The sequence below is a fragment of the Aedes aegypti genome, chromosome 3 (assembly GCF_002204515.2).
Source record: "Aedes aegypti strain LVP_AGWG chromosome 3, AaegL5.0 Primary Assembly, whole genome shotgun sequence".
Taxonomy (NCBI): domain Eukaryota; kingdom Metazoa; phylum Arthropoda; class Insecta; order Diptera; family Culicidae; genus Aedes; species Aedes aegypti.
In genome coordinates this window covers 131460924-131473291 of record NC_035109.1, presented here as the reverse complement: position 1 = coordinate 131473291, position 12368 = coordinate 131460924, and the positions used below count along the sequence as shown (strand labels likewise).

Below are 12368 nucleotides of genomic sequence, written 5' to 3'. Positions count from 1 at the left end.
GCCGCGGGATACACTCGACACTGACGCCCATGCACACTAACACAGTAGGGTAATCGTAGGTTAAGCGGAAATTAAACGTAAGTACTAAAATACACCATTCTTATTATTTGTATGTGAAACGTATGCTTTTATTTTAATATGGATAGACTCGATTCATTTTCGTCAATGGTTCCGCTAGTTCGAACCAATTTTAGGCTGTTTAGGTACGTGCTTGGGGATCAGTACCACCAGTTCTTTCTTTCCACCTATTTTGTCTCCGTCTCATGCGACCTTTCCCCTGGGGAGGTGACAAGTTTTTGAGATCTGGAGTTCTGATAATTAACCTGAAGTGTAGGATTTGACAGATTACTCACGGTGTCTTTGTGGAGGAACTTTATTACAAAAAAATAGGTTAGTCTGAAATTTCGCTTACCTGCTTCTCTGGACTTGTGCTCTTGAAAATTCGAGGTTTGACTCATTATTGAAAAAAAAAAATCACATGGTTTTGGCTACATAAACTAAGTTTTTTTAAATTCTTTGCGACAAGAGCTACACCATTTCATCAGTTTTATCTTATTTTGCCAACAAAACAATAATTTGTGAAATTTGTATGAATATTCTGTAGGAATCTGTATATGTGCACGCTGGATGGAGGCCGCACGGCGATCAATGACTTGACGGTAAATTCATTCGTTTGCTCAGTAATAACAAGCTACACACCTATGGCTTTTAGGACGAGGTCATTAATTATGCGAGATTTCTCTTTTTACTCGTAGCTACAAAAGTTACTCATCTGCCTTTCAAATAATACAATTTCAGTTATTCGAATTGACTAGTAGAGAGCTCCGCATGTGATAAACCTTGTAACATACTTGCCTCTTGGTGCTGAAAAATATGCTGTTTTGGTTGGTATTTGAAAAGCTTCAAATCTTATATTTTTTAAGTTATTTTCTTAATGGCACAGTGTTTATGAAAAGATTAGAAACTAACATTATGAGGCTAAAATGGGTTTGGGATTTGTGTACATGTTTGCAGGGCTATAATCCCACATTAAGCTAAATACAGTCATCTCTCCCTTACTCGATATTGAAGGGACCATCGAGTAAGAGAGGTATCGAGTTACAGAACACAAAACCAGTGCATCTGCCATCCAAAGGATCATCGAGTTAGCCATGGAAACCAACTTTTAATATGGTTCTCTAACTCGATATCGAGATACAGAATATCGAGTAAAGGAGAGTTAATCGTAATAACAATCAAACTCATGAATATTTCTTCTGCTATCCGTCGGATTGAATTTCTCTCTTCAGCAAAATTCTTTATCATGGCTTGAAGATTGAGTTTTTTCAATGGGATAATAAGTTTGTACTTACATTACAGTACAAGCGTGTTTGGAACAAATCTCAAAATTTCTTCATAGTAATTCCCATATAAACCTACATTATCTTTGGGCCACCTTTAAATCACCACCTAGAAAGCTGAAAATTTCACAGAACACTATTTTTATAGTAAGAATGGTAAGAAACATATGGGAGATTGGATTCTCAAACATTTTTAAATTTTAAATGGCCCTAATGTACATAAGCACATGAATACACAAATACAAACATATGTGCAAGTCAATCAAAATAAAACAAAAAAAAATACTCTAGACCCCCCGACCGATTATTTTGGTTTTGACAGCAAATAAACGCAACAGACCTAGACTTTATTGTGGCGAAGTTTCAAACGTACCTATTTTATTGTAATAAAGTTGTTCTACGAAACACACCGTGTACTTTGAATTATTTTAACAGTGTATGTTGGAAAATTAGGGGTAATTAAGTATACGATCAAACCTTCATGCCAAACACTGTCGAATGCTTTTTCTATGTCTAGAAGAGCAAGACCAGTAGAATAGCCTTCAGATTTGTTGGAACGGATCAAATTTGTTACACGTAAGAGTTGATGAGTGGTCGAATGTCCATGGCGGAATCCGAACTGTTCATTGGCAAAAGTTGAATTTTCGTTGATGTAGGCCATCATTCTGTTCAAAATAACCTTTCAAGCATTTTCCAATGGAGCAAAGCAAACTGATTGGACGATAGCTAGAAGCTTCTGCAAGATTTTTGTCTGGTTTTAAAATTGGAACAACCTTAGCATTTTTCCATTTGTCAGGAAAATATGCTAATTGAAAACATTTGTTAAATATATCAACTAAAAATGATAAGCTACTTTCTGGAAGTTTCTTGATGAGGATGTAGAGAATTCCATCATCGCCAGGAGGTTTCATATTTTTGATTTTTTTAATAATAGTTCTCACTTCTTCCAAATCAGTCTCTCAGGCATTTTCGAAAACGTTCTCTTGATTGAGAATATTTTCGATTGGACTTCCTAAATTATAATTGTGCGCACTTTCAAACTGCATAGCAAGTTTTTGGGCTTTTTCGTAATTAGTTAGTAATAATTTGTTTTCCTCTTTCAACGCCGCTATTGGCTTTCGAGGTTTTTTCAAGATTTTAGATAATTTCCAAAAGGGCTTAGAGCCAGGGTTCAATTGAGAAATTTTATTTTCAAAATTTTTGTTTCTTAATTGAGCAAAACGTTTCATGATTTCTTTCTGCAAATCCTGCCATATAGTTTTCATAGCACGATCGCGAGTGCGTTGAAATTGCCTTCTACTCACGTTTTTAAGACGGATCAAGAGTTTAAGATCATCGTCTATAATCATGGATTCAAATTTTACTTCACATTTTGGAATTGAAATGCTCCTGGCTTCAGCAATGGAATTTGTTGAAGTTTCAAGAGCATTGTCAATATCAAGTTTAGTTTCTAAAGAAATGTTAACATCAAGATTAGAGTCAACATACGTTTCATATATATTCCAGTCGGCTCGTAAATAAATGAAAGTGGAGCTGATAGGATTGAGAATCGCTTCATGGGATATTTGAAATGTAACAGGGACATGATCCGAATCAAAATCAGCATGAGTAAATAATTGGCTACAAAGATGACTAGAGTCGGTTAAGACCAAATCAATCGTAGATGGATTTCTAGAAGAGGAAAAACATGTAGGGCTATCAGGGTATTGAATTGAAAAATATCCCGAAGAGCACTCATCAAATAAAATTCTGCCGTTGGAATTTGGGTCGATGTGAAAATAGCCGCATAGCTAAGAATAAATATTCATATAAAATCGAAAAATAGCGCTAGCGTCATTATTTTTACATCATCTGAAAGCTTTTTATCTTGGTTTTGTAGGAAAAATATGAAAACTACGAAAACTAATATGTTTGTATTTATTATCGCTTGTGCCACTAAAGGAACAAATGTGCCTATAGTAGCACTATTTCTAATTTTTGTTCTAATAGTAGCACTAGCACCACGGCGCTGTTTGATCTTTCGACCTTGACACTTGCTCCTACGGGGGCGAGCGACGAGGGCAGGATCAAACATGTCGCGCGTCGATCTAGTAAGTGATAAAGTGGCGTGATCGGCTGGTTCTTTTTGATCCTTTGACCTTGACGCTTGCTGCTGGGCAGTGCGTCAAGAAAGCCAAGTTTTTTTCCTTTTCGGGTCGCGCGCCTTTTTTTCTGAGTGCTTTTATATAGCCGAGCAAACGAGTGAGGCTGAGAGTGGATTGTGGCTGCACAGTGAAGGATAAAGGATCAATTGGTGAGCTCGTTTCATGCTACTATTTCTAATCTATAAAATATGTATGACTGCACATTTAATCGTAACAATTGTGGGACGTAAATATGAATTTTCAACAAACTATGAATTGTTCGTCACTGTGAGTGTCGACACAAACTCTGATTCATGAATTATTTATGTTTCACATTTTTTTTTATTTTCAGAACACCCCTTTTTACCTTTATTTTTGTAATTAAAAAAAAAATTTAAATGGTTCGACACTACAAGTGTAGATTTGAGAAAAGTTCATTTTATTCAACAAACTTTGGATGGTTCGCCACTGTAAGTGTCGGCATAAGAATAAGAGTGTTCTATGATGTTCCAATCAATCAAGTTTTTTGTTTCTTTTCAAATAAGTAAAATATAATAACACATGCTTTCGTCCTGACAGCTGTAGGAATGTTACATTTAGGTATTTGTTCAACAAACTTTGAATGGTTCGTCACCTAAAGTGTCGGCATAATTTTCCACTACATAGAAATTGTTCACATCAAATGAAAATATTATATTTACATATAAGCATGTATATATCTCACAAATCATGTTTTATCATGGTCTAATCGCTTATCAAAGTGAATCCTGTGACCCAACGATCCTTCCCATTAACAAACATCCCTCCCAGTAACCTTTGTGGAGATGCAGAGGCAAACACGGTCTCCAAATAGCAAAGGTTACACACTAACATTCCTTCTCCCAATCCCACCTGACTGCAAGGACGTGGCCGGCGCCGTTATTGACCCTGTATAAATAGAGGCACTGAATTATGCACATTAAAGAAGATTATGGCCAATCCCAGCCGAACTTCTAGTTGATTCTTTGTGCATTTTCACTGACTTCGGTCAATCACGGAATAGCAACCATTGATATGTGTAGTCAGTCTAAGCTAAGTTAAGCTAAGCTATAGTAGCACTAGCACCACGGCGTTGGCAAATTACAAATCAAATCCGTATTTTTACAAAACTTTTATATTTTTCCTTTAAAGTGTGGATCAAAAGCTTTCGTTTGATGCATAAAAAGTTCTTAATTTATCAATAATTTCGTATAATAGAAAATAGTTTCTCTCAGTAGTGCTACTATAGGCACAATAGGTTTACTATAGGCTCAAGGGAGCTCATATTTTAAGCAAAACTAATTTTTTCGATTATTTTTTGAACAAAATTATGTTGTGTATCAATGTTACTTAGATAAATAGCTCCTGACCTTCATGTCAAAAAATATTTTGAATCGTTTAATAGCGAAACGACCGTAAATAGCCACTAGTGCGACTATAGGGGACTGTCTACTAAGGGATCACTGACCCTACTTTGAGAATTATTCCATGACCGATGTTTGGCATTAAAGTCACCAAAGACAAAAAATGTTGACTTTTTTTTTAAGGCCACTACTGTGCCGGACTCAGTTGATCTTGTAGCTTCTTTACCGATACAGATCTATTTTCATCTTATCTATATTCACATCTAGTTTCACTCTCTCCTACTCTTTTACTCTCACACCGAGCAGGTAGGAGAGAGCTCTGCTGTTAGTGAGACTAGCTGCCTGCGAAGAGGGTCAGTTTGTCTCAGTCACCATCTGATACTGACGGAGGATGGACGTGCTCCCCAAAGCACGGTCCTCCGTGAGGCGTCTTCTGGTGGCTGGACGGATTTTTTGTGGAGGGGCTGGGAATCAAACCCATGACCTTCCGCTTATGAAGCGAAAGCGTAACCTCAAGGCTACAGACCCCCCTAAAAATTTTGACTTATTGCGAGTCAATTTTCGCAAGTCAGTTTAGAGCAAATTAACTTGCTGTCCAGAGCATTGAAAGGGCAAATAGGAATCTATGAAAGAATATTTACCAAGCTGTGTTTCAACAGAAACACCTAAAGTTTCAAATGATGAAAACAGTTGATGTCGCCTATGAATGATGATTGCAACTCCCCTACGTGCCCCATCAAGTCGATCATTACGATAAACAAAAAAGTTAGGATCTTGTTTTAGTTTGGATCTAAGTTTAAAATAGGTTTCAGTAATAACTGGTATATGCACGTTATGAGCTGTAAGAAAATTAAACAGCTCGTCCTCTTTACCATTCAAAGAATACGCATTCAAATTTAAAATATTTAAATTATTATTTATTGGATCCATTAGAAAACGTCATCCAACAACAATTTGATTAGTAATTTCTACACCAACTTGGACTGCTTCAGTCATAGTGGTGGCTTTGAACATTGTATCAATCATTTGATTCAATTGTTCAGTTGGAATATTTAAATCAGAGGCAGACATATCGCTTGAAGTGGGAGCATTATCTGATGATTTTCCGTTAGAATTTTCGGTAAACGAAGAGGCGGAGTAGAAGTTTTCTGTGGCGGCAGGGTTTTTTCCATTTGATTTGAAATAATTAGATTGGGTACTCATATTATGAATAGGGGAGGAGTTCAAATTACCTGGTACGATATCGTCAAAGGATTTTTCTTGAGTAGATACATTCGAAATTGAAAGATTCGAACGGCTACCTTACGGATTAAAATTAGTTTGTGAATGAGCATGATTATGATCTACCTGATGGGTATGATTCCTAATCAAGCGATCGTTTACTGGAAAATGAGTATTGTTCGATACTCTACCAGGTAAATTCCGAAAACGACCGTTATCGTAACGGATATTATCTTTCATCTGCCTGGCACGAGCCTCGACGACTCTCCTTCACGAAGGGCAAGACCAAAAATTTGATATATGATTACCCCCGCAATTCGAGCAAATAAACTTGGTGGTGTCTTCCTTGACAGACGTCATTAGCGTGAAAAGAACCTCCGCAAATCATGCATTTAGCATCCATGCAGCCATTTTTTGTTCCATGACCCCACTTTTGGCACCAACGGCACTGAGTGGGGTTCTGGTAATTTCCTCCAGGTTTCTGGAAATATTCCCATGTCACACGAACATCGAACATAAGTCTTGATTTTCTAAAGCTTCATTGTTATTTGCATCTTTTTTGTTAAAGCGTACTTGATAAAGCACTTGAGAAAGTTCTTACCGACGAACGCTAGATAGTTTTCTCTTTTTCATAATGATTACTTGGACTGGGGAAAAACCAAGTCAATCATTTATTCCATTTTTGATCTCTTCAGGTGACTTATAGTCATAAGTAAAAAAAAAATGTGCATCTTCTCTTCAAGAAGTTTGAGAAGAAGTTCGCGATTTTTAAAAGTTTCCGGCAAGTCTCCTTCCTTTGCCATTCGGAAGGAAACCTTGATTCCCCTAATGGAGTTCAAGATCTCTTGCCTAAATCCCCCAAATTCGGAACAACTGACCACGGCAGGCGGCACTCTTTGCTTTCTCACTTGAATCGAAAAGACTGGGCTAGAGACTGCTTCGATTTGGTGTTCAGAAAATTTGTCTAGAGCATCGAACTGATTGCTCATTTCGATGCAATTACTAACATTATATCCGTTTCACCCTTGGAAGAAAGTTCGCATTCCGGAGAAACGTCCTTTCTTCCATTCTTGCCACGTTTAGTGACCGTTTTAAATCCCACTTTTTTGGAAGGAAGTAGTGAATTCAGAGATTCACCCTTCCTTTTGTTTGTAGTTGCAACCATGTTTAGTGAATAAACGAGAGAAGACGAGACCTCCTAAGAAGTTTTTTTTTTTCAAGAAGGATTACCACTGCTAGCTTTCGCCAACGGGTCCAACGAAAAATCGAAGGCACGGGTTCAAACAAGGATCGTAAAGGGATCAATAGTAGAAAAAATAGTTCTGAAAAATACTGTTTTAGTAGCGCTGAAAAGTACCGTTGTTAGTTTTAGCGCTGAAAAGCACTGTTTTATTGCTTTAGATAGTTTTAAAAAAAACTTTCAAGAGCAGAGAGAATTCATGTACGCACAGCACGAAGGTACGATGCGCACTGCCAGTTTCAAGTAATTATTAAGGTGTCACTTTCATCATATCTCAGACGTAATATTTAATTACTTATTGGGCTCCACTTGCAAATAGATTCTCTAGGACCCTCCAAGCTGTTCATTACTGAAGTGATAATTTACATTGTTTGCTATCAAAATGTAATTCTGAGTAATGTCCCCATTGTATGAAACATATCCTAGGTAACATTGGCATCTATATAACAGTTTATTCGGCTAAAAAAGGAGCTGCATGAACAGTATTGTAGCTAAAAAAAGGTGTTATTCAGCTATCAATGTTACTTGGGATGATATGCCGTTCGCAAAAATTCTTGTGATATGAAAATCATTCCCAAGGCAAAGTCATAACTTGCAACATATATATATATTCACATAACAAAACTAAAAAGCGAAATCAGTCCCAAAATATCAGAGATTCCTCGTGGGTCGCATCTCCATAATCCTAATAAACCTTGTTCATTTTCATCTCGTCCATGTGGTAGATGAACACATCCTTGAACAGCATGTTCTTCGTGTACCAGTAGGTGTAGTCAATCTCGCGATCGAAGGGGAAGCCCATCGGTAGGTTGTCGACGAAGTTGTACTTTCCGCACATGAAGGTGTTGTCGAAGACCATGTTGCTCTTCGGTTCGGTCATGGTGTACGGCGTGATGATGAAGTAGAACTGCATTTTCATTCCGCTGACCCAACCCTTTGGCAGAATCAGGCGATCCGGGAATCCACAGTGAGCCTCCGACATGTCCAGGATGAACTTGTCCTTGCCGGCAATCGACATCATCATCTTCTTGTACAGCTCGGTGTACATAGTGCGGTCCTTGACGCTCCAGTAGAAGTCACGTGAGTTGCGAACAAAGGTATTCTTGCCGACGACCAAGTCAACCATATAGTGGTCGATTTCAACGAAGAACTTTCTAAAATACTCCAGATCCATCAGTTTGTCGAACTTCGGTCCCAAGAAGACGCGGATGACACCCTTGCCGGTGAACTCAGACATCACATCCAGACTGTAGGTGAATGGCTTGTGGTTCAGGCGTATTGTTCGGCCCAGCACGCTGAAGTCCCAGTATTTGTCAACGTTGGTCATGGGAATGACGTTGGAAATATCCGAATCGAAGTACTCAAAGTATGTCATCAGTTTGTCGATCACAACGTCCTTGATGACGACACCCTTGAAGCTGAGATCGTCGAAAGTGTAGTAAGGCAGGTAGCTCTTGAACAAATAATAGAAGCTCATCAGACGTTCCCACAAACTGTAGAACATTGGGTCACGCAGGGTCGTTTCGTAGTGCATCAGAACCGATGGCCAAGTCTTCATTGTCATGAAATCAGTTCCACTGAGCAGCATCTTGGACAACATTTCGATGAATCCGAATTTCTGACAGAAGAAGTTATCCATGTTGCAGTTCATCATTTTACCGAGGAAATCAATGTTCTCCCATTTACGCAGATCGACTTTGGTGCCATCGTCCATGTAGAAGAATCCATCATCAATCATCTTGCGCATTCTCATTTCCCAGTCCTTAATCCAGTCTAGCTTGAAGAAGTCTTCGTCCTTGATCATGTAGTTCATGTCGCGGTACTTGAATGGGATTCCGTTCCAGTAGCTCAACAGCGAGAAGTATCCGGTCTTCAATGGGAACTGCCAGGTGAGCATCTTGGTTGGGTACATCATGTTTGAGAATCGCTCCAGGTTGTATCTGGCCAGCAGCTGTTGATGCATGTACAAATAGATTTCACCACTGCGTTCCTTGAGTAGACCGAATTTGTCGCCACCCAGGAAGAATGGATAGTCCATCATGAAGTAGAAATAGTAGGAGTTCAAACCGATATCTTCGTAGTAGTAATCCATCATCATGCCGTCCTTCATGTACATATCTTTGAAGGGCACCTCATATGGATAGGTCATAGTGAAGTTGGAGTACACAACATTGTACTTGCCGTTGCCGTAGAATCCAAACTTGGGGTCGTACATCTTACGGTAGGTGGCGGTACGGATGATGTCGGTATTGAAGAAGTAGTACGGGTAGATTTCATAGATGGCTGGGAGAACTAATCCCTGCAGGTCGGTGCGGTGCATGACGGTCAGCGTGATGGCATAGATGAACATTCCTTCGTTGATGTTCTCACGAGCCCAGATGACGTTCTTGTAGTATGTGTTCCAGTCCAAAGAGTTGTAGAGGAACGAGAACAACATGTAGGTTTGCTTCAGCAGGTATTTGTTGTTGATAGTGAAAATCTCTCCTTTGCCCAGGAACAGATCCATTTTGTACATGTTGAAGAATTCCACAACTTGGTCGTAGTTCTGAATGAAAATATAACGGATTAAAATCTCGGAAGCTGGATAATCTTAAATGATTAACTTACCGTGTATTTGGTCGAATCCTCCACCCACATCTTGGTGTACATCATGTATTCCTCGTACTGAAGCGGCATGTGAATGTTTCGGAGGATCTCGAAGAAGAACTTTTGCTTCATAAGGAAGTCCTTGTCAGCTGAGAAAATTTTAAAACAAATCTTTCAAATCTCTCAAGCCTAAAACACCACGCTTTCAATAAACCTTACCATACTTGATGTCCTTTTCGACGCTGGGGACGTATGATCCACTGGCCAAGGCGGCCAGGGAGATGGCTACAGCTACTATGATAAGCTTCATCCTGACGGTAGTTCTCGCTGGAAGAATGCTACCAAACTGATAATGGTCCGTTGCGCGAGTGCAGCTTTTATAGGCGATATTCTGAGGTGCATTATCGCAGTCCGGTGAAGGCGATGCTGCATTATCACTTTCTAGGTATGGGGCGCGTGTTGCAATTTGACAGTGCCAATGAATACATTCCAAAATTATTACAAAGTGATATGCTGCACCGATAATGCAGGTTGTTTGATTGATATTTTGTATTATTTTCGAAAATATATGAGGGTAGGGCAAAGCGAAACGACACCATGCGAATTCAAATCTGCTTATTTTACGAATTAACCAAATTGAAAAAAAAGTGGTTTTGTATTTTTTTATGTAAAAGTATGGAACAACATTTTGATTCAAATGTCGAACACCGTGTTCATTCTCATATTTCGGAAACTTGATTCTTATTCCGAACAGCACGAATAAATCGTATTCAAATGAATAATTTTGCAAATAAATTTATCTGAGCTAGTTTTACTGGTCTCGAACTAGATACCCAAGTAACCATGGAGCATTATATCATTGCATATATAATGCAGCTGCATTGCCGTAAGCCTACTATTAAAGTAGTTTAAAAGTGGAAAAGGGCTCTTTTACAGTTGCACTAATGCAAACACGACGATAAAGCAATGAAGCAATTTATAAAGTAACATTAGTGCAGCAGTGCAATTTATAAAGTGATATTAGTGCATTGATACATTTCTAATGTAGAGTTAATGCTTTATTGCTTGACAGGGCTTCGCATTCGCATGGCTGCAAATGAAAACCACTTCTACCCCATCAACTCAAAATTAACGCCCGGAATTGAGGGTGAATGAACTCTTTTTTGAGTTCTACTTTATTTTCTCCGTGTGGCTCTTTTTTAACGAGAGACGATTCATTTTATCAGCACGCATCAGACAAAATGTAATCCTGAAAAAGAACGAACCGATTCTTTTTCTCTTTCATTCGTTTCTCGGCTTTTGCATGCCACTTGACACGTGCCTTCCTTCCACAGTTTGCTGCAGTTCCGCACTCTCAGCATACACAGTCAAACAATAAATTCGCCGCGCCCACTTGCATACATGCAGATAGAAGATGAACTAATCTACGATAACGTCACGCTGCAACTTCCAGCGGGAAGGAAACCTTTAACTGCGGGCCGTGTTTTCAAAAAATGAACGATTTCGTTGTGCATTCATCCACTTCGTGTTCATCCGGTGAACATACGTTGTCCGGATGTTGCACAATGGTCGGGCTCTATATAAAGGGGCGGCCAAAACTACCAAAAACTTTTTTGAGATTTTTATGATTTTTTTTTATTTTAAAATATACCTCATGTGTTATATTATTATGATCTTTAATTGAAATTGAACCAAAAATCAAATTTATATTACTTTCATGACGGCAAACTGGCTGAAGTCAAAAAATTGAAAAATGTAACAATAAAATAAAGCACAAAATTTATAATTTCGGAATGCAATATTTTCCCAAAGTTACCCACTATCTGAAAGCTTATGGTTCAACACTTGTATCGAGCATGAGGATGGAAACAAATATTTGGTTGAAGTTTTTATACTATTCAATATTACACTTTAGTAATTTTGATGATTTTGAACATGAAAAACAACTCTTGTCGCGTCATGTCGCCGCCATTTCGAATATTGCACATCATAAAGCATTCTTAGATCTTACAAAAAACCTTTATATTTTTTGCAGAAATTTGCTGATTTGCAAGTTAGAGCCATTTGAATAATTCAATATTTTACATATATTTTGACAATATTTTTCATACAAAATTTATTTAAAATAGATTTAACCACTATTCATACACATTTTGATCAAACTCGATCAAATATAAACAAAACTTTTACTTTCAGCCCAGTTTGATAACAATTTTAATTAAAACAAATCTTTTTTTTAAGTTACGTAATTTGTAAATAACCCCTTGTGAAACAACAAAAACGCCAAATAACATATTCAGATTACATATTTCATCGATTAATGCGATAAAAATAGTTTTGGCCAAACTTCACTTTTTTCCGACTATTGTGTGTTGGTCCGGATGTCATTTAATGTAAACATTGCCCGCATTTAGAGCAGAAAAGAAAAATAAAGTCGAGGATAGAAGAAGACCGTGGATAAGTCCATAGAGAGAAA

The 12368-nt window shown here is 38.0% G+C and overlaps 1 protein-coding gene across 1 annotated transcript; it reads right to left on the bottom strand.

The window, feature by feature from the left end:
- Positions 1-7580: 7580 nt before the first annotated feature.
- LOC5569937 (hexamerin-1.1) lies at positions 7581-10265 on the bottom strand. Its single transcript, XM_001658785.2, has 3 exons — positions 10112-10265; positions 9914-10041; positions 7581-9851 (listed from the first exon to the last, which is right to left on the bottom strand). The coding sequence occupies exons 1-3, from the start codon at positions 10200-10202 to the stop codon at positions 7992-7994; spliced, it is 2079 nt and encodes a 692-aa protein (XP_001658835.2). The 5' UTR covers positions 10203-10265; the 3' UTR covers positions 7581-7991.
- Positions 10266-12368: the final 2103 nt, after the last annotated feature.

Bases quoted from the DNA above. Each gene is read 5' to 3' on its own strand.
- LOC5569937 (XM_001658785.2), bottom strand. From the start codon at position 10,202: ATGAAGCTTATCATAGTAGCTGTAGCCATCTCCCTGGCCGCCTTGGCC. The intron at 10,042-10,111 runs GTAAGGTTTATT...AAATTTTCTCAG, and splicing joins CGAAAAGGACATCAAGTATG to CTGACAAGGACTTCCTTATG. The intron at 9,852-9,913 runs GTAAGTTAATCA...ATTTTCATTCAG, and splicing joins AGGATTCGACCAAATACACG to AACTACGACCAAGTTGTGGA.